General features: G+C 52.4%; 1 protein-coding gene across 8 annotated transcripts in view; it reads left to right on the forward strand.

Moving 5' to 3' along the window:
• Positions 1-441: 441 nt before the first annotated feature.
• Positions 442-26,481, forward strand: part of PAX6 (paired box 6) — a 28,355-nt gene continuing 2,315 nt past the window's right edge. Inside the window, exons 1-12 of one of the 8 annotated variants that reach the window (XM_012649629.1) lie at positions 480-571; positions 7,182-7,370; positions 11,296-11,372; positions 11,743-11,803; positions 15,370-15,500; positions 16,272-16,313; positions 16,408-16,623; positions 17,337-17,502; positions 23,318-23,476; positions 23,958-24,040; positions 24,263-24,413; positions 24,514-24,629. In XM_012649629.1, coding sequence (XP_012505083.1) covers positions 11,794-11,803; positions 15,370-15,500; positions 16,272-16,313; positions 16,408-16,623; positions 17,337-17,502; positions 23,318-23,476; positions 23,958-24,040; positions 24,263-24,413; positions 24,514-24,629 — 1,074 coding nt within the window. In that variant the 5' untranslated portion in view covers positions 480-571; positions 7,182-7,370; positions 11,296-11,372; positions 11,743-11,793. Of the gene's footprint in view, positions 572-5,861; positions 6,089-6,865; positions 7,083-7,181; positions 7,371-7,530; positions 8,267-11,295; positions 11,373-11,742; positions 11,804-15,369; positions 15,501-16,271; positions 16,314-16,407; positions 16,624-17,336; positions 17,503-23,317; positions 23,477-23,957; positions 24,041-24,262; positions 24,414-24,513; positions 24,630-26,481 lie in introns of those variants that run through there. The other 7 variants (XM_012649630.1, XM_012649628.1, XM_012649631.1 and 4 more) reach the window with 7 other exon arrangements.

Consider the following 26,481-nt stretch of genomic DNA (forward strand, 5'->3'; position numbering starts at 1 on the left):
CCTCTCAACCTCAGCGCGGCCTTTGGATTTCTCTGATGAAGTTACTCCCTCAGAGATCGGAGGAGGGACAGGATGGTCCCCCAGAGAGGTAGCTGGCCAGCCTATGGGTAGAGACATCGGGGCCGCGTGCCCGATTGAGAGGAGGACTAGTTTCCTGGGGTTTGACTCTATCCCCTAAACGAGGGCTTGGGTTGGGACCAGGCTCGGCTTGGGCAGCCACGGGCCTGGCAGAGAAAGGCCAGAGCAGGGGATGGAGCCGGCCGGACCCTGGGTGGGGAGGAGGAGGCCTCCGCCCGGCCGGAAAGCTAGTCTGTGCGGAGCTGAGCCCAACTCCGGCCGCCCTGACGTCACGCGGGCAGGGCAGCCAATGAGGATGGCGCTGGCGTGGATATTAAGGAAAGTTAGCGCCTGCCTGAGCACCCTCTTTTCTTATCATTGACATTTAAACTCTGGGGCAGGTCCTCGCGTAGAACGCGGCTGTCAGATCTGCCACTTCCCCTGCCGAGCGGCGGTGAGAAGTGTGGGAACCGGTGCCGCCAGGCTCACCTGCCTCCCCGCCCTCCGCTCCCAGGTAACCGCCCGGGCTCCGGCCCCGGCCCGGCTCGGGGCCGGCAGCGCCTCTCCGCTGCCCGCGATGGGTGCCCCGAAATCAAAGCCTGCCCCAGGGCTTGATTTTTGCTTTTAAAAGGAGGCATACAAAGATGGAAGGGAGTTACCGAGGGCGGGATAGGAGGGGGGGAGGAACTTGTTTTTGCCGATTGTGCTTTTCTGCAAAAGTAGCAAAATGTTCCAGTCCCAGGAGTGGACTTCCAGTTGGTGGGTGCCGGGGGCGGGGGGGGGTCTGTTGCTGCTGTCTGCTAAAGCCGCTTGCGACCGTGAAAAATGCAGGAGGTGGGGATGCAGTTTGCAGTTCACGACATTCACGCGTGGAGAAGTCCCTACCCACGCTTGGAGCGCGTAGAGACGCCCCGCTGCGGGTCGCGCGAGGTGCAGCAAGTTTCCCGCGGTTGCAAAGTGTAGATAGTTGGGCCGCAACAAAGTCTTAGAGATGTGGTTCGTTTCTCCGAAAGGAGAGGAGGACGAAAGAATGCGGCCAGCAGAGCTGGACAGCGCGTAAAGCCCCCAGCGTGTGATTTGAGCTTCACTTCCGAAGACCTAATAATTAGCGATTCTCACTGAGCTAGAACGCAGGCTCGGGTTACCGCGGGCGCTGTGCTAGCTGCCTTGGCGGGAAGCACCAGGGCGCGAGGGGAGCCCGGCCGCTGAGTGCCGGAAAGAGCAGCGCCGCGCCACCCTCCCGCCGCTGGAGGGCCACAGCCGGGTGCCGGAAGTTTCCCCCGAAGTGGATCAGGGAAGGGGAGACCCAAACTTAAACTAACTCGTGGTTCTACGGGGCGAAAGTCTTGGGAGCTCAGCCCTAAGCGGCTGGAGACGCCCAGGCCGGCTTAGGCGGGGCACTGGAGCGCCCCGCCCGGGAGGTTGGGGAGGCTTTTAGGCCAGGCCCGGGTGCAGCCCCCTCACTCCCCACTAGCGCTCCTGGCGCCCCCTCTCTAGACCTTCGGAGGCACTTTCGGAGGACGTTTGGATCTCAGGCACCTGTGACAGGTGCTTGGGAACGCCACCCAACCGCGAGCGGTGGCCGCCCCCTGCCCACCCCACCTGGAAACGGAGAACTACCGAAGCGGCCGTGCGGCCCCGCACCTTACCTGGGCCAGGGTCTTCTCCTCTGCGGGTCCCTCTCCCCGGAGCTGGGCGGCGAGCAGGTTGCCCGCTTCGCAGTGGGAAGTGGACCTTCTCCTCCAGTCATAAATCAAACCCAGCCATCCTCTGGCCTCCTCCCTCATTAGAGATGTTTATTGGAGATTGTGTTTATTCGGCTGTCACGGCGAGAAAACGCGGTGACATAATTACCTCTGACCAGAGTCCTCGCCCCGCGCCCAGGGCGAGCGGAGGACCTCCTCTGTCGCCTTCTCACTCCCGTGCCCTCCTAGATCCGAGGGCGTATGAGTGGCTTGTCTTTTTTTCCTCAGACTCTCTCACATAATTTGGATTATTGGAGGAATTACTATTCAAATTTCCCCAGGGCACGGAAGTTTATTTAATTATTTTAGAATTTGAAAGGAAAACCGAAGGGAACCCAACGCCCCTCCGGGGCAGAAGGCGGCAGCGCCGAAGAGACGGAAAGAGATTCCCTCTCGCTGCGCAAACTTTCCACGGGCCGGGTAGTGGCGCTCAGAGGCTGGACGCCACTCTGCTCCAGAGCCGGGCCTGAGCAGTGCGCGCTGACCGGGAAGGATGGCTGCCAATATTGGTGGTGTTATTTGTTGCTTCGTTTTTCATTCTTTCCCTCTGGGGAGGAATCAGAGGCTTCAGGGCCCCAGGCTGAGGATTCTTAAATTCTCCCGGGCCGAGCACCGCAGAGCCAACCGCAGCTCCTTCCCCGCCCCTCTGTTCCCCGGTTGCCCCCCGGGCTGCGGTTTTCCCCCCTAGCCAGGTTTGTAAGTCTGGGTTAGGAAGTGATGAAAAGCGCCGAATTGTTCTTTAATTGAAAATACATTTTTTTTGGAGAGCGCGCTGACAAATATCTAGGATCTCGGCTTTTGATCCCTCGCGGCCGCCTCTGTTCTCCAGTCGCTAATAAAACTCGCATTGAGCCCCTTAGTGCCTTGATTAACAGGCAGATTAACTCTTACTGGGGTTGGGAACAGCTTGTCCTAATCAATGTCATTTTAAAAGCCCGTCAGGATGCGCTTAGCTCCGGTTCCCTGGCTGCTCCAGCGAGCCAGCCATGACATTTGCTCCCTCCCCCACCCCAGTCTCAAATCCCCCAGCAAAGCCTCCAGTTCCCACCCGCGTGTTCCCAGCTACACGACAGGACAAATCGCAGGACTCGGTCCCTGGCCTTTAGAACAGGGAGCTGTTTAGAGAGGGGGTCTCCAGGGAGAAGGGACTGGGGTGGCCTTGGCTTGCTCTCTTTTCGTTTGAAGCTGAACTCTTGTCTCTTGGTGGCGGAGGTTACAGGGAAAGGATGATGGGGGATCATCCTGGGGCGACGAAATGGAAAGCAAACTTTCCTAGGAATCCTATTTGCAAAAATAGGAAATTGCACTGATTTCAAGTGTCCTGCAAATCAGGAGTTTTAAACTCTGTTCCTATCTAGACAGCAGCATGTGCTTGGCTGCTAGAAATCTCTTCGCTGGGAGATCCTGCTGAACACTTTTTTTTTTAAAGCATTTTTTGGGGGAGGGAGGAGAGAGAGAGAGAAGAGAGAGGAGAGACTTGCCGCCCAATGTGAATGGAAGACTGAACCCAAAGAGTGCCCTGACGCACTAGCCACTTGGCAGGAGACAAGGAAGGGTGAGGGCAGCGCGGCTTCCTCTCAAGCCGAGTGTGGACACAGCCTGGAGGCGCCGCGGGGCCGGCTCCGGGCTCTTCTCCCTTTTCCTACGCTCTGGCTCGGGGAATCTGCTGGGTGAGCGGGAACCGGCAGGTTGTTGGAGAAAGGAGGACAAAGGCCCGAGATGGGGAGGCACCCCAGACTGGGCGGCTGGGGTGGGCGTCTTCGCCTTTAGTGCTCCTTTGACCCGTCTGCCAGCTCCGCAAGCTAGGGAACCCACCTTCCCAGGGTCTGCAAAAGAGAGACGTTTGGGGCTCTGCAAAGTGATGCAGGTGTCTGCAGAGACTCCTTCTCCAAAGAAATGCCAGTCTTCACCCTTACCAGCGCACCAGCACTACGCCTCTGCCTGGGGGTGGAAAGGGGGAGTTCGGAGGTGTCAGAACACCGGGTGGGAGACTCTTGGTTCCCAAGGTGGGAGCTGAAAGCACTTCCCCAAGAACTGAGCACTTCTTTGCTTCCCCAGAGGCCGTCCTCAGACCGGAGACCCGATGGGGTGGGCACAGGCGAATGCCAGGGACCAGTGGGGGCGAGATGCCGCCTGATCTGACACTTACACGTCAGTACTGGGTAGAGGCTCCGGGCACTCTCCCGAGAGCCGCGATTCCCAGCGCGACTCCCTGGGCACAGACAGCCTCCCGTTACCGGGTGGGACGACCCAGGCGGCCCCTACGGGAACTCACCGGCCGGCCCAGGAGAGGTTGTGCTCTGGCTCCAGGGGGCGGAGAGGGTAAGGGGGGCATGAGCAGAGGAGAGGAAAGGCAAGACTGTAACCTAAGGTGCAGTTCCCCTCACCCCCGCTCCATGGAGGGCTGCAAGTGGACCTCAGGCGCGTTGGAAGCTGCAATTAAAATGGCGACCTGCGAGTAGTCTCAGTTTGGAGCACACCTCTGGCAATGGCGCCCCGCACCTCCGTCCCCGCCGTCGCCCCCAGAGCAGCTACTTGGCAGAGGGAGTGAAGCGCCCCACCGGGCAGAAAAGCACCCCCACCCTCCATGAGACCCGCCTAGAGAAAGCGAGGAAATCTCACTCTTACCCCTCTTTCCTTAAACTTTGAAAACTCTGCCTCACTCGGGGGCTGAGCGCCCCTCCCTAAATATTTACACATGGGAATCAGCCAAGTCCTTTTTGTTTCTTGTTTGTGCAGAGGAGTTTCCAAGAGTCCTTCCCGGAGCCCCCCATCCCCACCCAATGACGTCAGTGGCATTCACTCCTCGCTCTTTGCCTTTTCTGATTTTTTGTTAAAACTTTTCTCCGAGGTGAAGTGGTGGTTGGGGGGGTGGGAGAAGTAGCTGATTCAAAGAGCCAGTGCCCTGGGGGGAAATAGCAACAAGATTACGGCTGCTTCTTTCCGAGGCAAAGCTTAAGAAGGTGCTAATCCACTCGGTCGCTAATTGAGAGGTTGTAAAAATGATATTCGCCTCCAGTTCGGACAGAGTCACTGGGCCTTCCCCACCCCACCCCCTTCAAGCCCAGTGGACTTGAGTTCAAGCTTCTTTAATGCTGGCTTGAGAAGTAAAAAGAAAGAAAAAGAGAAGGCAGACTCTGGCTGGTCTGGGACCCAGACCCGCTGCCCTACTTCCTGGGATCCTCCGAAAGTCGCGGTCCTACGAAATGAAATCTTGCACAGGAGGCCGTGGACCTGGGCACCCGACACCACCTCCTTCGCCTCTCGTTTGGGTTTCCTCCTGGCGCTGAGTGCTCCTGGGCCGCGAGAAGAGGCAGAGCCAGCAGCCCTCCCCAGGCCCAGAAGGTGAGCGGGTTGTGCGCCCCAAACTCTGGCTCGGGCCAGAGAGGCCTCCGCTCCCCCACGAGCTCTGCTCTGGCTCCTTGGTCGCGGGGTTGCTGGGTCCCCGGTAGGGACGAAGCGTGAGGCCCACACCAAGCCAGACGACCCAAGGCAGCCTGCAGAGTCCTCACTGTCCCGGCGCCCAGGAGCTGCGGCATCGCGGCCTGTCAGCAGCGAGTTCAGGCTGCGCAGCCTTTATTGATGAGCTCTGACTTTCAGCACTTTCCGTAAGTCAAGAAGAGTCAAGTGTGCCCGGCGGCGGCTTCATCTCAGCCTCTTTGCCTCAGCTTTGCCAATACCATGCCCCTTTGCCGGGTCCAGGGGTGTGTCCCGCATCCCAGGCCTTCCCCTTCCCGGCCCCACGGCCCCGCAGCCTCCGGACAGCGCAAGAGGAGGCAACTGCTCCTCCCCTGTCACCTTAACTGCGGGCTCTGAGGGGCGTCTTTGGAGTGTACTGAGGTGTGTCTTAATCGTCCGACATTCAACAAATGGACTTCTGGTGTGTGGTCAGAAGAGAAAAGTCATTTACTTACTTTCCTCCCCGGTTTTCTGGCAACAGCTGAAGGGGGGCTGCCTCCGTGGACTGAGCAGACCCGGGAGAAGGAGTCGTGGTGCGGAGACACACGTACCATACAGATAACCGGTGGCACACACCGACGCACCGGCATGGCCACGGGGACACACACACGGACACACACACACCCCACAGAAGCTCTCGAAGCATTGGTCACCCCCCCTCCAGGCTTCCACCACTCCCCCTCCCTGCTTATCTCCCCCTCTCTTCCCCTCCTCTGGAGCGCCTGGAAAAGCAGCCGCACTTAGTCAACAAATGGCACGTGGGAGAAGTTGGTGAGTGTTTGGTGAGGACTCTTCAGGGCTTTTCACAAGAACCCTCTGTACACAAAGTAAGTGGCGTGTTTACTCGGGCCTCTCCAGCTCTGTCATTGCCTCCGCTCCGCTGCGCACCGCGGCTTCCGAAAGAAGAAAGGAAAGAAGAAAGGGCCAAGGGGAGCGCGGTGGGAGAATGGACAGGCCCGGGAGGCCTGGCCTGGGAACGCCGCTGGCCTCGTTGGGTTCTGGCCAGGCGACCTCCTCTCGGCCTACGCTTCGCTGAGGCCTCCGACGCCGGAGTGGAGCTGCCGGGACCCAGTGACGCTCCTGCCCCTTTCCTCTTCTTCCCAGAGGCCAGGTGGCCTAGAGTGCAGCCACCGTTGTGCTCCGAGTCCTGGGGCCCAGGCCGATGTGGGGCAGGGGCGGGCGAGGGGGGCGGGCGGGGGCGGGGCGGCAGGCCACGCTGCACTCGAGTTGGCAAGAAAGGACAGCGCAGAAACTTGTTCCCTCGGTGGGCTGGGAGTCCCGCACCCAGCTTGGGGGGGCGGGGTGAGGGCAATACCCCCAGCCCAGAAACCTTCATTCGACCGCTCAAGTTCGCGGCCGCAGTGCGGGCCGCGCTGACTCCCGGAGCGCGCGGAGCCGGGAGATGTCGGCTAGCGCCAGAGCCCGGGCGCGGGGGCCCAGCGCTGGGGAGAGAAGCCGGGACCCACCGGCGGAGCCGAAAACAAGTGTATTCATATTCAAACAAACGGACCAATTGCACCGGGCGGGGAGAGGGAGCATCCAATCGGCTGGCGCGAGGCCCCGGCGCTGCTTTGCATAAAGCAATATTTTGTGTGAGAGCGAGCGGTGCATTTGCATGTTGCGGAGTGATTAGTGGGTTTGAAAAGCGAACAGTGGCTCGGCCTCATTTCCCGCTCTGGTTCAGGCGCAGGAGGAAGTGTTTTGCTGGAGGATGATGACAGAGGTCAGGCTTCGCTAATGGGCCAGTGAGGAGCGGTGGAGGCGAGGCCGGGCGCCGGCACACACACATTAACACACTTGAGCCATCACCAATCAGCATAGGTGTGCTGGCTGCAGCCACTTCCCTCACCCACACTCTTTATCTCTCACTCTCCAGCCGCTGACAGCCCATTTTATTGTCAATCTCTGTCTCCTTCCCAGGGATCTGAGAATTGCTCTCACACACCAACCCAGCGGCGTCCGTGGAGAAAACTCTCACCAGCAACTCCTTTAAAACACCGTCATTTCAAACCGTTGTGGTCTTTAAGTAACAACAGCAGCATAAAAAAACCCCAACCAAACAAAACTCTTGACAGAAGCTTTGACAACGAGAGAGGATGCCTCATAAAGGTGAGTCCGCTTCTTTCATCTTGCTTTATTTTTATTGCAATATTCAGGCAGGTCTCCCCCTTCCTCCCCCTTTCCTTCCTTCCCTCTCGCCGGTCCCCTCCCCCACTGCTACGCCGGGAGAGATGGGCCGGAGAAGTTTCCACGCAGGAGCCCAAACTTTCTACTTCCAGCGAAAGCCCGCGTCGGAGGGCGACGGCCGGCGAGCGGGAGCGGCGCGGTGCTGGGGCGGGCAGCCGGCTCAGCCCCAGCGCCAGCGCCAGCGCGGTCTGAGCTCACAGCAAGAATCGAGGCTCCAGGCGCGGCTGCAGCCGCGGCTCCCGGGCCCATCATTGGCAAATGCTCCCGACTGGCGGGAGAGGACGAGGAGGCTCTGTGGTGCCCAAGGCCCCGGAACGGCCGCAGAGACCAGCCGCCGCCAGCTGCTTTGTCCAGCCCGGGGCCCAGAGAGCGGGCGCGCCGAGGGAGCGCCGAGGGAGCCGGCTCGCAGCGCCGCCGCCCGCCGCCGGCCCTCGGGCTTTGTGCGGCGCTGGGCTCCGGCGCAGAAGAGCCCGCTGGCACTCGAGCGCCGAGGGGACACCACGGCCGCCACTAGCGCGAGCAGAGTCAGTCGGCAAGGCAGCCACACGCTGGAGGCAGAAAGAAAGAGCGAGCGAGGGAGCGCGAGCGGGGAAGGAAGCCACCAGGCCAAGGCGGTCGGACGCGCGCTCCGAGGGAACTCAGAGCATAGCTGGAGGACTGTCAGCTTCCATCAAGCGCCCAGGCTCTTGCCCCCAACTTAACTTGAACGCAGAGCTCGAAACTTGAAAACTCTTTGCTCTCCAGACTTCCCCAAACCCTCCTTTCCCTTGCCCTGCGAAGGCTGGGGGTCTTCTCTGTCCCCCGGCCCCCAGCGCTCGGTGGGTATCTTTCCTTATCGTCTCTGACCAAGTCGCACCAGGTGTTGCCATTTCAACAAGTTTTTAGGTGGAAAAATGGTTTCCTTTTTTTTTTTCAAACTCCCTGTCCTCTGATTTTTCTCTTTGTGAGGTCTTAAAAATAAATCGATATGAAAGCATTGGCTTTCCTCCTCGTCTGATCACATCCTCTCCCAGCTAATTAGTCTGAGTAATTTGAGAGCTTTCGGTTCTAAGACCCAAGGAGGAAAAGTGTCTTTTCAAAGTTCGTAAAGTTGTTGCCTCTTTCCTCGTGCAGATTTTCTCAGTCTCCCTGCACCATAATAGCCCTGAATTTTAGCAAGTGTAATTGGGGGAAATGGAGTTGAATTTCAAGTGGAAATGCTTTCTTTTTCGAGTGTTAAAACCCAGCCCTTCATTCATGGGTGATTTCTGGAAAGTTTAAAAACAAAGTGAACGTGGTTTCTTTCTTTCTTTTTATTTTCCTCTCACTCTCCCAAGCTTCCTAAGCCATTTTGGACGTTTAACTCAAACTTGGGAAGGTTTAAGAAGGGGATGGGAGCAGAAAATGAAATGAAAAGCAAAGATCTTGATAGCCTGGTGAATTTACTGAGGAGAAATAATAGTTGTTGCAGTTGACATTACATTTTTTATCGCCGGTGACCTTTGCAAACATCTGAAGGCAATTTGATTAGTTGTTATCTTATTTGGCCCTGGAGAGTAAAACTTTGTCATTTTAATTGCTAATTATTCTTTGGCTGGGGACTGGGAGGACCGATAGTGAGTTCTCCCCTTTACCCCAGCTAAGAAGTTTTGGGATGGATTTTGAGAATTAAGTAATTAAAATAACAACAGCATTTGAAAGCTGAGGCTTGGGTTGGGGATAGGGAAGGGGGCAGTGGCCCTGTGGTCTAATGGACCAAGGCCAGGGCGACTCCGAAGTGTCTGGAGACTGTTCTGGATGTGAGTCTATGGTCCTGGCAAGGCCATACAAAGCCTCGGGCTGAGCTGGGGGGCTCAGGCTTCGGCTCAGGGGTCTGGCCTCTCTGCTCCCACAGGACTGCTTCCGGGTGTCCATACGACTCACTTCCCGGATTGCTTTTGCATTAAGTGTTAACGATTACTTAAGTAATTAGATAGATTCTTAGCCGAGAGGGGAATGGGAGTGGCGCAGAACTGGAATTTGAAATACTACCACCTTCCCAGCTGCTTCGAAAATTAATCAGCTAGGCCTCTCTGGAATCAGCTAGTGAATTTTTAAAAATGGCATCAAGAAGGTACCTCCCAGCCCGAATGGGAGCATTCACTTGTGATTATGTATAGTGTGGATTACAGAGAGGAGTTCAGCAAGTTGTACCCCTCCTAGGGGAATTCCACTCCCCCTTTCCCCACCTACTACTACTTTGCTGCTTTAGAGTCCTACATTTGGTGGAGGGGCATTTTGTGTCGCAATTGGGGTATCTGCCCGTCTGGGGCATGACTATCTATTCGGGGACTGAGAGACAGGAGGGAGGTATTGGAGAGCCATCCCAGCTTGAGGTAACTAGGTAGCCCTCTGTCGTGGCCAATATTTACCAGGCCACATTCGGATGCTGAGGAAAAGTCCTTATCTTAGGTTTGTTTTATGGATTTAAGCTGCTTACCAGCTAGTTAAAAATTAGACCATGAATGGCCTGGAAGAGTAAAATGTGCTTCTTGGAATTCTTTGCTTGCAGGCAGGCAAAATTAATAATCACCGTAGGCAAAACAGGAAAAAGAATGCATTAAAAAAACAACAGGGAGAAATGATGCTGTGACTATTTCATTATTTTACCTCCTTTTTTGGGGCAAACCTCTTGAATGGGCTCTTTATTGTAACTCTCTCTTCCCAATTGAGCTCCCCACGGTGCCGTTGTATCTTTTTACAGCCCCTAACAACTCACACCAGTAACACAATTACCTCCAGATATTTATAACAAGAAATTACTTTTCTATTTTCTCCACTCTCCCAAGAAACTGCTTTTTAAGGGAAGGTAGGGAAGGGGGTGGTGGAGGGTGAGCCTTGGGGGACCTGCACTGGGTCAGGACTTATGGAGCTAGAAGTGTCCCTCTGTTCCCTTTGTGAGTTCGTAGGTTGTTGGTACGTTTGGTTGGAAACTGTGTTGCTGGTTAGGGAGACTTGGTTTTGCTCCTTGGGTTCGAGAAAAGCCAGAGAATAGAAGCCATTGTTTGCTGTCTGTAGGCTTTGTCGACCACGCTCACCCCCTCCTGTTCGTACTTTTTAAAGCAGTGAGGCGAGGTAGACAGCGTGTGTCACAGTACAGTAAAAGAGGGGAAGATCTAAAAGCCAAAAGAGGAGTTAATCACAATAAGTGAGGTTTGTGAGGTTTGTGAGATTTGGGAGAAAAAGTTGGGCTTGCCACTTTCAAAGTCTCAGAAGAGCTAAGAGATAGATGGAGAAGGGACCACGTGAAAGTTTTTTTTTTTTTTTTTTTTTTCTGGAGAAAGGAATGAAGGATAAAGGGGTAACCAGAGAGTTGGGTTCTGGGGATCTTGGGACAATGGAGGTGGTGAAATTCCTTAAGGAAAAAGGAAATATGGCCCCCGCAGCCCTCCCAAACTGCTCTAGCCCCGTGCCCTAAGGAGCCATGAAGTTTGGAGGTCCCCTTCCCTCACCTCCAAACTTTAGGTATTAGTCTCCACCCTCCTCCCCAGCTCTTGGCCTCTACTCTTTTCTCCACTATCCCTCCTGTTTCTCCCTTCTCCTTTCCGTAGTTCTTGATATTTTTGCAAAGTGGGACCCCAACTCATCAGATTCTCCCATTCTCCCATGCCAGACCAGAGCAGCCTCTTCCAAAGGGTGGGGACGTCTGTGGGACAGGCTGCTGGAAATGTGGGTGTAATGCTGGGATTTAGAGTTTATGGCAGTTTGATTGAGCCCCAGTTGCACGTTTTTTTTTTTTTTCTCCTGAGGGTGGGGCTCAGAGAGCCCATGGACCTATGCTTTTGAGCCACAGTTTGACATACACTTCTCTCCTTCTGTTTTGTCTTAGGGGGAAGACTTTAACTAGGGGCGTGCAGATGTGTGAGGCCTTTTATTGTAAGAGTGGACAGACATCCCAGATTTCAGGCAAGTTCTGCAGTGGCTGCTTTGGGCTCAAAACCAGAAAAAGTCAAAGCAAACAATTTCGGTATGCTTCTTCATTATAGTTCGATGGAAGAAGAAATTCAAAATTAGGTCATGGGTTCTCCTGATTAAAGGGTTAACTACTAAAGAATTTAGAGGAAATGGATTGGGAATATTGGAGTATTTTGTTTGAAACCAAAAGGTAGATTTTGCATGCACTGGCAGAGCTGGATGACCCTCAGATCGCCCCAAGCGGCTGATCAATTCCTAAAGAAGGGAGATTCTCCCGTCCTGGCCCGAGTCCTCTTCGCTTGGGAGTTCAGGCTTACCTGATGCAGCAGCCCGGGATTAACCCCTATTTTCTTGCAAACAGAGACCCATATTCGAGCCCCGTGGGATCCCGCGGCCCCCAGCCAGCGCCAGCATGCAGAACAGTAAGTGCCTCTGGTCTTTCTTGGACTTCGGGCTGTGGGCGCGCGGACCCGCGGGTCAGAGGAGGGCGCAGAGGCTCGCGGTGTCGGCGCTGGCCAGGCCGCCCGCTGGAGGGAACAGGCCCGGGAACCTGCACCGGCTGCGCCCCCCTCCGCGACTGGCAGCCCGGGAGGGGAGGGCGTTTGTTCCGCAGTTCTCGATCCTGGAAGGGCAGGGGCTGGGCCCTTAAGAACAGCCCTCTCGAGTTTTCGAAGCTGCTGTAGAGAAACCCCATCCCCCCCCAAATCCTGTAACTCACACCCCCTCCCCGCCCCTGCCCGGGCTCTGACCCCGGAGAGAGGGGCTGGGCTGAGCAGGGCGGGGCGAAGGTTTCTTCTAGTTGCGCGAGGAAAAGGAGGCCCCTTCGGGCTTAGCCAAGACACCGGGCGGGATGGGGGGCTTCCCTCCCCAAGTCACTCTCAGGGCAGCTCCTCCCCTTCCCACCCCAGCTATGGGCCTAGAAGGGAAGGGAGCGGAGCACCCAGGCCTTCAGAGGGGTGGGGTGGCAGACTTGCAACGTGGGGCTGTTACAGGGCGCGGGAGGGTTTACTGGGTCTGGGAAGAAGGTGGGGGCTGCGTCCAGGAACTGGAAAAGCCCTGCCCTGCCAGCTGCAACAGTGTGGGTCCTGGTCGTCCCAGGCCCAGGTGCTTTTGATTCCATGGCTCTTGTGCCTCCCTTCTTTCCTCTGCCCGGATCCCTTGGGCGCCCACCCACCTTCCTGCTTGGTCCGTGGGTGCTGGTATGTGGCAGGGCTAGTCTAGAGCTTGGGCCTGGAAGCCCGGAGGCCCAGTGAAACCAGGCCCGGGTTGAGGTACAGGGCTTCAGGGCTCAACAGTACTCGGTATGCGGAAAGGCCTAAATCTTCTAGCAACCTGCCCTTGCCTAACCGCGAAGACTTAAGAGGGTCCCCAGCGCCTTAGCCCTCTGTTCTGGAAACGCTGGTCGCCCCCTGCCGCCTTGGGGCCTGGTAGGCGCAAAGCTCAGGAAAGGGCACAAAGGTGGCGAGCTGTGTGGCCGTAGTTGTGCAGAACCTGCCAGACCCCATGCTTGGCCCGGGAGGCACCCCTCCGGCGGCGGCTGGGTTCTCCCCCTGGAGTTCAGACTCCCCAGCCGCAGGCTCTCTTGGGTGGGCCCTGGCCAGGGCGGGCAGCGCTGAGCGTTTGCCGCTGCGGCCTGGCTGCAGGGCCCCGAGGGGCGCGGGGTCGCAGACCGGCCCGCAGGGCTTTGTGCCGCTCGTTCCCGGGTGTGCGCGAGGCACGGAGCATCCAAATTGACACCATATGTTTTCCTATTAGATGCTTCGCGGTCGAATTCTAGGCGCATAATCATCACCACTGGGCGAGAGCGCCAGCCGTCCCTAGGGAAGGGACACAATGATTGAGGCTTAACCTCTGAAGGGGAATTTAGAGCTGCGTTTCCTCGCTGCCATTTCGACGCTGGCAGAGGCGCCCTGGCCCTGGCGTCTCCTGGGCGAGCACCCGCCAGCCGTAGCTGCGGAGGTGGCGGGCACGGTGTTATTTTTTGCAATGGGGGCAGAAGGAGGAGGTCTAGGTCCAGGTTTAGGCTGCCTCACACGCCTTGGCATTCGTAGACTGGGAATTGCCCTGACTATGCGTGAAGTTTGGAAAGTGTCTCTTGGTCTCTCTAGGACAGCCTTTCTTTTTCCGGGAAGGCTTCCTTTGCCCAGAGGTGGGGCTCCGTGGCTAGAGCACTAGATGGAAATTGCCAGTCAAAGGAAGGCAATAAAGGGAATTTAGGAGAAACCGGAAGCGCGGGCTAGGCCTTACTCTGCTGGAGAAGTGGTGTCCCCGCAATGTCCCCGCTTGCGCTGGGCCCGGCCGCAGCCCAGATCCCCCAAACGCCTGTCACTTCTCATCGAGTTGAGGCTCTGCCCCACCCTCGGTGAGGGTCCCCCCCCCCAGCCCCAAGCCTTCGGCTATCCTGAAAACGCGGCTCCCCTCGAAGGGGAAACGAGTGCAGTTCAATCTCGTCTGAGTGATCTACAAATAGGGACGGAAAGGGTCGTTTTATCACGGTCCCGTTTGTCGTGATGATGCAATTTCCCGGAGCGGAGCACTGTCACAAAGTGACAAGGCTGCCACAAGCGCCCCGACTGATCTTTTCAATTAGCCTTCCATGCATGATCCGGAGCGACTTCCGCCTATTTCCAGAAATTAAGCTCAAACTTGACGTGCAGCTAGTTTTATTTTAAAGACAAATGTCAGAGAGGCTCATCATATTTTCCCCCCTCTTCTATATTTGGAGCTTATTTATTGCTAAGAAGCTCAGGCTCCTGGAGTCAATTTATCAGGAGGCTCCAAGGAGAAGAGAGGAGAGGAGAGGAGAGAAGAGCCGAGCAGGGAGCCACGTCTTCTCCAGGGAGGGCTGCTCTCTAGAGTCGGGGCTGCAGGTTGGAGATTTTTAAGAAAGTGGAAATTGGCGGTTGGCTTTATTTGTGTGCCTGTGGTTTTTGGGGAGGGGGCTACAGAGAGGTGCTAACTCCCTCTCCCAATTCTCTAAGATTGGACGATGGGATGAGGTTGTGAGATATAAAGATAAAGGAGGGACGGAGGACGCTGTAGTGTGGTCTTTTCTTTTTCTTTTCCGTTTTTGATTTTTGCTAATATCTGTCCTTGGCTGAGGGCAGAGCGGGGTTCAGCGGCGGAAGTAAAGCGAGCAGTGGCCGGAGAGAGCAGCCCCCCGGCTCGGCCTTACTTGCGGCAGCCGGACTCCTTCGTGGCTGAAGCCGAGCGGGGGCTGACTCTCACTTCCGCGGTGGAGGTGCGGAAACCAGGTTTGGGGTTCACTAGCCACAGATTTGCTGCTCTGGTTCTCCTCTACTCCTTTCCCTTCCCTTCCCCTATTAAGACTAAACTAGACTAAACCAAACCTGGTGTTTGCGCCGAGCCTTCGCTGGAGTTTGGATTGTGAGGCAAATGTTTCTGGATTTTGGCGTCCTAGGGAGCACTGAAGGGCTGTAGGATTTGCTTATTACTGTTGCAACACTACAGAGACCTTGGAGGTTCAGTGTGGGTTCTGAGGAACTCAACGGTTTCCAGTGACACTCAAAGGAGATCTTTGGGAGGAGATTCTCAGAGCCGCTAGTTTGCACTTCGTGGGTACCGGAGTGTTTATGAAGAGGGCAGCGGGCTGGGGGCACTGACGGGGTGATGGTGGTAGTGAGGTACACGGTTCTTGTTCGTTGGCATGTGTCTGACTCTATGTGCCTTCTGCAGTCCAGTGGGCAGGAGCACGACTGTGTTTGGGGCTGGCTGCCTGATGCCCCGCATGGCTGGTGGTCCAGTTGTCATTTTTTTTGATCGATAGCAGGGACCTGATCGCCGAGGTTGGCATGGGTTGGCAGAGGGCTGAGGATGCATCGTGGTTGTCTTCTCTTCCTCCTCCTCCTCTCTTTCTTCTTCCTCTTCTTATTCCGATTCATCTTCTCCTTCCCCTTCCTCTTCTTCCTCCTTCTCTTCTCCCTCTTTGCTCTGCTCTCCTCTCCTTTCCTACTCTCCCTTTCCTCAGGTCACAGCGGAGTGAATCAGCTCGGTGGTGTCTTTGTCAACGGGCGGCCACTGCCGGACTCCACCCGGCAGAAGATTGTAGAGCTAGCTCACAGCGGGGCCCGGCCGTGCGACATTTCCCGAATTCTGCAGGTGATCCTCCCGGCGCCGCCCCACTCGCCGCTCCGCGGCCCTCCACTCTCAACGCCCTCTCTTCATTTCTTACTGTAAATGCTGCTAATTATGGACCCCCCACCCTCACCCACCCCAGTCCTCAGTCCCCACCCCACTCCCCTGCCTTCCGGCTTTCCCCTCTCCTTCCACCATCCTTCCCTATTTCTTTCAACCTGGGTCAGTTACATAAGATAACTCATCTGCTTAAGCAAAAAAATTGTGATTTTTTAAAAAACGTTTTTTCATTTGGTAAAGACATTCATTGCGGTAACAGTTGATGAACTGTAATGAGCTGAGTTATATAAACCGGCATAATTTCATTCCACTCTTCCCCATCCCATGCTTACCTCAGATTTTCAGATATTTGTTTGCATTCTTCATGTTTATGAAGAATATATATTGACTTTAAAGGGCAACTGCTATTTACCCCTCCCTAACTCAGATTTACTCAATTGGGAATTTTTTTAAGGAAAAAGAAGTTAAAATGCAGCTTATTTTCCCCCTTTGTTCTTTAAAACATAACACCACTTTAAGCAAGGTCAGCACAAAAAAATTAATCTGACTTCGTTTTGATGCATCTTCAGGCAGTGTTTAAAAAAAGTTTTTTTAAAAAACTTTTAAATTAGTTTTTTAGTTCAAACTGTTTGAAAGTATCATATTTGTAGTTTTTAGGGCTACAAATGTAATTTTAAGAAAAAAGCTCTCTACAGTAAGTTCTCATACCATTGAAGGTATATTTTTGTGTTATAGACCCATGCAGATGCAAAAGTCCAAGTGCTGGACAATCAAAACGTAAGCTTGTCATTGTTTAATGCATACTTAAACAATTTTATTTTTGTCTTGAAATTATTAATAATGTGGTTTTCTGTCCACTTCCCCTATGCAGGTGTCCAACGGATGTGTGAGTAAGATTCTGGGCAGGTATTACGAGACTGGCTCCATCAGACCCAGGGCAATCGGTGGTAGTAAACCGAGAGTAGCGACTCCAGAAGTTGTAAGCAAAATAGCCCAGTATAAGCGGGAGTGCCCGTCCATCTTTGCTTGGGAAATCCGAGACAGATTACTGTCCGAGGGGGTCTGTACCAACGATAACATACCAAGTGTAAGTTCACGGAGAACTTTTGCCCCCCCTGCCCTAAGCTCCACGCTCTCTCTTTACCTCCTTTTTCTTTACCTCCTCCGACTCTCCTGTATCCCAGTGTAGCTCTGTCTCTGTCCTCTGCCTACTCCACATTTGTCTCCTCTGTACCTGGGGGTATCGAGAGGAATGCCCTGACCTTTTTGACTGTCTGGAAAACGGGAGTCAAGTGTGGGAAGTCTTTCACTTCATTTGCATGCTGCAAAGCAGAGGGCAGAGGCACCTGGGGAAAGGTACATGAATCAAGAAGGAAAAGGAAAATGAAAACCAGATTCTAACTTCCTCCAAATCCACCTGCCTGAACCTTCCTTCAGGTGTCACACACCCATTTCCGCCCTAATCTAAAACAAATAAAATGAAAGAAAGCTCTAAACCACTTCTAAATCTTTTTTTTGGGGGGGTGGAAGCGTTTTAACAAAGCAAAGCAATCATGTGAGTTAGGTCACCAGAGATACTGAGCAACGGTGAAGGACTCCCCTTCTCCCAGTTCTCTGCTCAACTCAATTTCCATGCCCAGAGTGGTGGCTGTCATTTTTTTCCACAGTGTATCTGCAAATCCACCCACTGTCCAGGCTTTTTAATGTGTCGAGGGTTTTTAAGGCAGTGGATGAGCTGAGATGGGTGACTGTGTCTTCCGGAGACGCTACCATTTAGTTTGATTTTGGTTTGATTTGCAGGTGTCATCAATAAACAGAGTTCTTCGCAACCTGGCTAGCGAAAAGCAACAGATGGGCGCAGACGGCATGTATGATAAACTAAGGATGTTGAACGGGCAGACCGGAAGCTGGGGCACCCGCCCGGGTTGGTATCCGGGGACTTCGGTGCCAGGGCAACCTACGCAAGGTAAAACCCAAGCAGTCATCCTCCCAACTCTACATATATAGAGAGCCCTTTGCCTACCCTCTCCTGCCCCAGCCTTTTCCTCCTCTGGGTTTCTGTGCTTGGGGAATGTGGTAGGGGAGACTGTGTTCAAGGGCCTGGGACACATCAACTTACACTGTAGGTGTTGTCATTGAACCATCTGTTGGCCTGGGAATGTGAGGGTTGTGCATGACAAGAGTAGTATGAACATGGCTGGTGTGTGTGTGTTTGTGGGCAGGAGTATGTGCATGTGTAAGAGCAAGCCCCGTGGTGCACTATTCAAGTTTGACATTAAAATGCACGGAGGGCCCCCTTGCTGTAGAAGTGTGACAAGTTAACACACTGACAGACTGGGAGGTAAACATAATTGTATCGTTTTGCTTTTTGCCATAATTGACAAATTATGTGACTATGAGTAGGGTGCATCTGAGAAGGTGAGCAGGGAGATGCTGGGCCGAGTCGAGAATTGGGCATGGGAAGTAGTGGTCTCCCAACTAAACCAACCCCACTATCCTTGCCCCTCCCCCCCACCCCTCCAGGCCCCCAGTCTACACTCTCTGTGGGTGGCGACTATGTAGAAGTGGTGGGGTGAGGATACTGTGAGCAGGACAGCGGGGTGCAGGGAGCGGCTCTGGGGCTGGGAGGCGAGATCTGCCCTGCAATGCCCCAGGTTCCGTGCGAAGCGTTGGAGGAAGAGGAGCGGGTGGGGAAGGGGGTCAGTTGGCTCCCCCCTGCACATGCACACCAACCTAGCTTGGTCAAGAATAGGAAACAGTTTACTCTGAAGATTAATAGGTATTTGTTGTCCTCGTGACAAGGAGATAATATGCGGGATAATGGGACGTGGCGTCTCACTCCCAGGAGCACAACGGAGCCCGGGGGCTCCGGGCCGGGGGTGGCCGCGGGGACGGCGAGGAGGCTGCGGGCGCGTCCGTGCGATCTCGGACCGGCTCCGGATGCCCGGCGCCTCCATGGAGTCGGGCTAGGGAAGGGAAAATCGGTAACAGTATGCGAAATATCTGGTACAAAGGATGCTTCTGTCACTCGCAAGAATTTGTTATGGGAACAATCCTGTCGCTCTGTAATTGCTCATTAGAGAACGTTTTGTTTCTCATTAAGGCGACATGAATAAGCGTCTAGTTGAAGGAGACAGCTGTAGAAATGTTCCACAAGAGACCTCTGGACACGATTCGGCACCAATTGCCAATTAGACATGTCAGTTTTAAGAGCAGAAAACAATATAGGACGGACACTGGGAAGATAGGGAGCAAAGCGCTCGCTTCTTGTTTCCCAGCGCGGCCACTCGGCCGGCCGAGGCCTCCTGACGCGCGGGGCCCGGGCTCCCCTGGGCGACCCCGCCCGCGAGGGCCTGAACCCCGAGGCCTCCCGGAGCGCAGCGGGTGCCCAGGCCTAGGCGGACTCCAGCCTCCCGTGGGACTAGCTACTGACCCAGCTGGGCGCAGACAACCCCAGCCCTGCCTGACCTTTGAAACTGTAGGATCCCCACGTGCGCACACTGGACACACCCAAATGACTCCCAAACTTCGCGCTGGCGCTCCTGAGAGCCTCCGCCCTCCGCCCCCAGCAATCTCAAGTCCTGGTGACCCTCTCCCGCCAAGAGTCTGGCCGACTTGGTCCAAGAAGTCTTGGGGAGGGACGCAGGACATAGTGGCCCAGGGCTGGAGGATGGGGGCACTGAGCCCAGAGCCTCCAACCCCCGGCCTCCCGGGTGGAGGGCTCACATTTGCTTGGGGCGCACGGGGTGGATATGCCCTCCCGCTTCCTGGTGCCGAGACAGGAGAGGAGGGCAGCAGCTTCCACCAGAGGTGGCGCCCGATCAGGGCAAATTTTCGTCCCTGTTAGCATGAGGACAGGAAGCCAGAGTCTAACCTGTTAAGCTCTTGGTGGTGATGGTTGAGGCCGGAGGTGGCGCTAGTTCAGGAGCTTTTAACTTTAACGTGCCTAGTTGCTAGAAAATTCTGGATCAACTGCCAATTCCCCACTCTAAAACCCCTGTTCTTGTGCATCCTCCCCCAGGTGCACGACCCATCGCCCCAGTGTCACGCTCGGTTCCCTCGGGCTCTGGAGGCGAGCTTCCGCTCACGATCCTGGGGAATCCTCAGGCCTTTCGGCTAAGAGGGTCCCCCTCCCTCGCTGGCCCCCTTTCCCGGCCCGGGAAGCCGTTCTTGGGTTTTAAAGAGTCCATTACTCCAAAAGCATAAGGCGAGGTTAGGTCTCAGAGGGAGACAAATACGGTTTCCATCTGATCAACGCCATGCGGCAGTGAATAAAATCGTGACGACGTGGGCTGACAACAACAAGAGACAACTCTATCCAGGCCCAATTCTCCAGCGATTTGGTGGTTTTAGGGATCACGGAGACACTTTTTCTTATCTCCTCCCCTCGCCCCACCCCCACCCCCCATAATACCCAGGCCCTCTATAGGATTTAGTCAGTCTCTCTTTCAACAGATGCTACAATGTTTTGATCCGCGCTCCAGAGCTGAAAAGGTGCCGCAACCGGGTTGCTATCTTTTCTTGCTTGTTTTCCGCCTCACTGATTAAGACACTAAGAAACTAAGGAATGATTTTATTTCCCAGCGTCTTTTTTTTCCCTCTCTCGCTCTCTCTTTCTCTTCTCCTTCTTCCAGGAAACAAATCCTATCCCCAGCGTCAGATGGTCCTGGGGCTGGGATAATGGGAGGCGCTTTCACTCGCCTTCTCACGGATTAGGCTGGAAGGTGGACGGCACCCATTGAAGGCCCCTTCTTTGCGCGACTCTGAGGGGGCACCTTTTAAAGAAGATATCTTAATTGTCTACCACTTAGGTTTATCATGTGGGGAATTTGAGATCCAACTTCTAGTTTTATTTTGTTAAAAGCTTTAAGAGTGGAAGGTAAAGCCACTAAATGGGGCGGGGCGGGGGGAAGGAGCCCAATCTGAGAGTGATCACTTGGTCACTGGTCACCGTCTGGCTGCAAACAGTTGCTACTTTTAAAGTAGCAAGCAAATTTTCAATGGTGCACGCTTGCTCTGCAGGGTTGTGGAGGGATCTTGCAGCCACGGTTTTTTTCTTGCTGCTAATTCTGCTTTTTTTTCTTAAAGATTTAAAATCTAGCTCCCCTTTCCCTATTGACTTTTCTCCCCTTAAATGCCAGCCCTGGGTGACTATAGCATTTGCCTGTGTGTAAGACTGTGTGTGTGTGTGTGTGTGTGTGTGTGTGTGAGAGAGAGAGAGAGAGAGAGAGAGAGAGAGAGACAGAGAAATATGATTATGAATCTCCATGTTTTTAAAATTTGGAAAATGTCGAAGAGGCAAAGGAGAGCAGAGAATGCTATCTGTAGGGGTCTTCTGAGGGAGACTCAGGCAGCTTTGTCTCATTGGCAAGATCGAATGAGCCAGAAAAGGGACTGGGGTGGGGCCTCCTGGAAGGCAGGGATATGAGTGACTATCCAGGGAGATAGGGACTGTGTCCTCCTCAGCACCCCCACCCGAAATTCCTGATGTGCGCAGATTTTTGTGTTTTCAAAAAGCCATAACTGATCTGCCTTTCTAGTTGGCAAAAAAAAAAAAAAGGGTTATTTCTAGTCTTCCTGGTTCACCAAACCCAAAAATAAGGAGGGGAGCAAAAATACTTTGAAAAGTCACCCAGAAACTTGGGGCAGTAAATTAGCACAGACACTTGTGACAGCACACGTGAGTCGTGAGCAAGCGTGTCTCCCTCCGCTAAGTAGCCCTCCCCGACTCCCCCCTTCTGAGGTAGTGCAGGACGACCCAAAATAAAGCCACAGCTTGCTTATTTACTAATGCTCTTTCGCCCCCTTGTCCTCCTCTTCCTCTCTCTCCTGCTCTTGTTCGACCCTCTTGTCCCCTCCTTCTTTTCTGTCCTTTCTTCTTATACCTTTCTGGCGTCTGTCTCTTTTGAGTCTTCTTTCTCCCTCCTTCTCCCTTCCCTCATCATTCCTCCCCGTTTTCCTCCCCCACCCCCACCCCAGGTCTCCATCCTGCCTCCTCCCATCCCCCACAAACACGCCCAGCCTGGTCCCCATCCACCCTCCCTGCCTCTCCCCAGCCCCTGCCCTGGCCCCCCCCCACCCTCCAGCCCCCCAGCCAAGCGCCCTAAATAGCACGGAGGCGCCCGCTCTTTGGACAGTGATTAATGATAGCGGAGCAGAGGGGTTAACACACTTCACTGAAAAGTCTGTTGACTGGGCTTCTTGTAACACAATGTGGCCCGCTGCACGCCTCAAGAGAATCCTTTTGTTGTCCGCACTCATTGTAGCCTCAAAATTCTGCCCACGAAAGTTTGCCAACGCTCCTGCCCCAGGAGTTTAATAGTTTCCCTTACTCGCAGGGCATTGTGCGGCGCTGAAAAGCAGCCCCTCGCTATTCAAGTGTTGGTGGTCATCTCAATAGATCTCCAAGGGCCCATATGGTGGCCAGTGCCGATGAATCCGCCTGTTTAAATGGGGGAGAAAGTTGGGGTTTTAAAACATTTCAAAGTTCCTGAAAAGATCCCACTAGATCCTGTCACAATTCCCTGAACTCTTTGAAGGCGCTGCCTATTGTCTCCTGGTTATAAATGATATTCCTGGCCAAGTCGATTCCCACCAAGGCACTCCTAGTGGCTCCTCCCCCGCCAACTGGCCAAGTTTCCAGGATAGGGAGTGGGCCAGCCCTGTTGATATCCCTTGGGGGCCTCAGGACCCAAGACCCAGGGCCAGCCTGCAGTGGCCCTGGAGGCCCAGCCAGGGCCTGAGTCCTTCCCTTCAGACAGGCTCTGGCCTCACAGGCAAGGTGCAAGGCGAGAGAGAGCTAGCCCAAGTGCACATCTCACCCTCCAAGCGGCAAGGGGAAAACAATAAAACTTTCCCCTGTATAATGATAGAAATTACATTAAAAGTGGTGGAAATGCCCTAATTAAAAATGTACCACTTAAATGATATGCCAAGGATTCAGCTGCAGCATAGCATATTTAGCTAGTTAGTGAACTCTCTACTATTTCTTTTTTAAAATTACACGTTAAAAATTTAAAAGAAATCTTACTTTTCTCTGGTGCAACACATTACAAAGAATGGACAGTCCTTTTATCTAAATATAAAATTCCATTTTCAGCAATTATAGCCTGTTCTTGGTGATGATATAATTACAGCTGTGCTCGTAATAGGTGTCAAGGCGAAGCACACTCATACAATAGTTGAATAAAACTGCAGAACAATGCGAGCACTTCTAAATTCACAACCTTTAAAATGAAATTGACTGTGCAGAATTCAAATAAAAACTAGATAAATATTTTTTTTAAAAGATTACAAGCTTGGTTTGGTTTCTTAATAGCATTTTCTACAAACCTATCAACATCTAATTGATTAGATAGGAATTACTGATTATAGATCAACTGAAATCTTGAACATCACTCTTCTATTTTCCCAACACAGCCATAGGTAAATACATTCTGTAGGGAAAGGGAACTGAGTGAGGCATTTGGGGCGTCGAGGTTACTAATGAAAGATCATTTTAATTGGAAACTTCAGTGCTTATGTTGTCATTCAAAGAAATGCCACTCCGTGTGTATTGTAAAGACTCATCTTGATAAAATCAGAGAGAAACAAAATGTTGGCCAGGTAACTAATGTCTCCAATGTGTTTTATTGAAAGAAGGCTGATACTTAGTTACCTTGGGAATGTTTTGGTGAGACTGTCAGAATATACTGCTCTTGGAGCTTAAGGCTATACCATGTCCCTTTGGAGGCTCCAAGTTATTCCAAATTTCTCTTACCGTCCTATTCTTTTTGTTCCAGATGGCTGCCAGCAACAGGAAGGAGGGGGAGAGAATACCAACTCTATCAGCTCCAACGGAGAAGATTCAGATGAGGCTCAAATGCGACTTCAGCTGAAGCGGAAGCTGCAAAGAAATAGAACATCCTTTACCCAAGAGCAAATTGAGGCCCTGGAGAAAGGTGATAGAGTTTTTCAAAGTAGAGAAGCAGTAAATCAAAGTAAATGCCACATCTTCAGTACAAAGAGCTAAATTTAGCCAGGGCCCTTTGCATAGAGGACTGAAAAGGTTTCTTTTTTCTTTCTGTCTTTTTATTTTCTCTGGGCATCTTTTCAGAGTGTGTGTGTATGTGTGTGTGTGCCTTCTTTCTTCTTTTCATGTACCAGTAATTCAAAGACTAGAAGTCTAACTTATAAAGAAAAAATGATGATTTGGCTATTTCAGGCCACTGAAGGGTTGTTGAATATCATTCCAAAGAAAATTTAACTTGGTTCTGGTGGGAAAGTTCTTCCAAATACAGTCAACACTAATAGCCAAAGGATTTTAAGGGCAATTGGCTGGAGGTGATGGGAGTGGAGAGGTGGGAAGCAGCTTGATCCGGGGCTTGGTCAACATATTTTGTGTAGTTCTGGCGCAACATAGAAAATCACTTACTCTTTCAGAGTTTGAGAGAACCCATTATCCAGACGTGTTTGCCCGAGAAAGACTAGCAGCCAAAATAGATCTACCTGAAGCAAGAATACAGGTACCCAGGGACTGTGTGGTTTCACGCTTTGTAGTTCATACCATTTGCCTTTCCTAGAGACAAACGTGCTTCTGAGGGACACCAATTATTTATATAAATAGTAACAGGTTCAATCTACTAAATAATCTGCTGCCATGGAGGTGGGGAGGACGGCGATGGAGGTGCTGGGTGGGCTTGGGCTTGGGGTCGGCATAGGGTTAACCTGTTCTGTCTGCTCCCTAGGTATGGTTTTCTAATCGAAGGGCCAAATGGAGAAGAGAAGAAAAACTGAGGAATCAGAGAAGACAGGCCAGCAACACACCTAGTCATATTCCTATCAGCAGTAGTTTCAGCACCAGTGTCTACCAACCAATCCCACAACCCACCACACCTGGTAATTTGAAATCCTAATGCTGCTAATAAGTGTGTTTAAACCTGTTTGCTCCGGGCTCTGACTCTCACCATGGCTACCTGTCATTTCTCTCTCTCTGCAGTTTCCTCCTTCACATCTGGCTCCATGTTGGGCCGAACAGACACAGCCCTCACAAACACGTACAGCGCTCTGCCGCCCATGCCCAGCTTCACCATGGCGAATAACCTGCCTATGCAAGTAAGTGAGGCTGGCGGCTGCCTGCTGAACCGGTGCCCCCGAGAAGAAGTGAGGAATAGGTCGGGGTCTGCAGACCTTGTTGGCTGTGTCTGCCCCCTTGGGAGCCTTTCGCACTGTAGTGATTGGCCTGACCAGTCAAGTCTGAGACAGTCAATCCAATCTCTTTTAATTGATTGACTCATTGATTCATGCCCTTAAAAAAACAAAACAAAACAAAACTGATCCCCTTCAGTCAAGTTAATCTGCCTTTTGTCATAACGTTAGCTTGACAATGTTGGGTGGTACTGGGGCATGTTTTGGGTAGCAGTGAAACTTGTACCAGAAAGTGGAAATAATGCTGGCACATTGTGAGATAGTAAGAGGTTGGTATTTTTAAATTGGATTTATATTAATATGTTCATGTTAATAAAATATATAATCTATGCATTTGGGGCATTATTTAGGGTATATGTGATAAACTAGTGAGGAAGAAAAAAAGGATCCGAAATGGAATTTTTACATAGTGAGATATCCTTTCTATAGTGGGAAAGCTACTTTTCTCTCTACCTCTTACAATAAGAAAAGGTATAGAAGGCATTTGCTGAAAATTTAGTGTGTCTCTGCCGTGGATTGTGTGATGAGTTTGTGGCCCTCCTACCTGCTTGGGAAGCCTGATGTTTATTCACTCGATATAATAACCTGCCCCTCCTTTTAATTCTGTCCCAAATGCATTGCGAGGCTCTGTACTAGGTTCACCATTTATGATGTCAGTTGTATAAGGCAGGTGGGGTGTACTAGACCTTGTTACTGGATGAATTCTTGATGGGAAAAAAAAATCCATCTTCTGATGGGCCTTCTGCCTTGGTTTTCCTGGGACTCCTGTTTGTGCAACAATTAGAGATGGTGTGAGATCGGCCAGCATGTGCCTCTGCTGGAAGCAGTTCTGGGGTTACACAGATTGTTTATTCTCCAATGAACATCTTTTGCTGGATTTTGAATCCAAATAACAACAAAATGAATGTTTCACGGTCTTCAGACTAACATAGGAGCAGCTAGATAAGCAAGTTCAGAGGAATTATTTACATGTTTATTTTTATTGCATCTGGATATTACTGGCGATAGTGCAATTGATGTAAATTAAGGGATTAACAGCCCATTAGTTGGTGTTGCTATAACTGCCTTGGAATTTTCCAGAAGTCAGTTTGCCTAGAGGAAGTGATTGTAGGAATTAGAAACAAATGCAAGCTGAAATTCTGACAAGGCCCTCAAGGCTTGTTTGCCTCTTTGAACTTGATGTTGGCAGTCATCATCTGACTTTAATAAGGCCACAGAATGTCTTGTTCAGTTTATATATTGTGGCAATATCCAAGTTTCTGTGAGGATAACAGAATGTGTTGCTACCATATATTAGCATTGTTTCCATATACAGAGTGGTGTAGGGGTAAACGCTGACTTTTAAAAATTACACAATTTATATAATTCAAAAGTATATGCATTCATAAAGCATAAAGACAATGAAAATGATTTTACTGTTCAGAGAAAAGTACTCTTTGAATTTTGGTATGGGTGGGCCAGTCTGTGCATCTATGCATTCTGTTGACCAAAATCTTCACAACCATTTTATAAAGGGTGAATGGCTTTCTCTGAACCTTCTCTGATGCATCACCCTCTCTGAGAATGTGGATCTTGAAATGTTAAACATTTCTCCAGTTTGCAGAGCAGAGTAGTACCGTTGTCTTCCTGTTCCCAACATTATGCGTCTATGAATTCATCCCAAGTTTGCTGCCCTGGCATTGCTCCGTGAGAGCTCATGAGAGGTTTTGGCCCAGCTCTGCAAATTTCTTATTTCGTTAGGAGAAAGGTTTATCTCCTC

The sequence above is a fragment of the Propithecus coquereli genome, unplaced genomic scaffold (genome assembly GCF_000956105.1).
Source record: "Propithecus coquereli isolate 6110/MARCELLA unplaced genomic scaffold, Pcoq_1.0 Scaffold30, whole genome shotgun sequence".
Taxonomy (NCBI): Eukaryota; Metazoa; Chordata; class Mammalia; order Primates; family Indriidae; genus Propithecus; species Propithecus coquereli.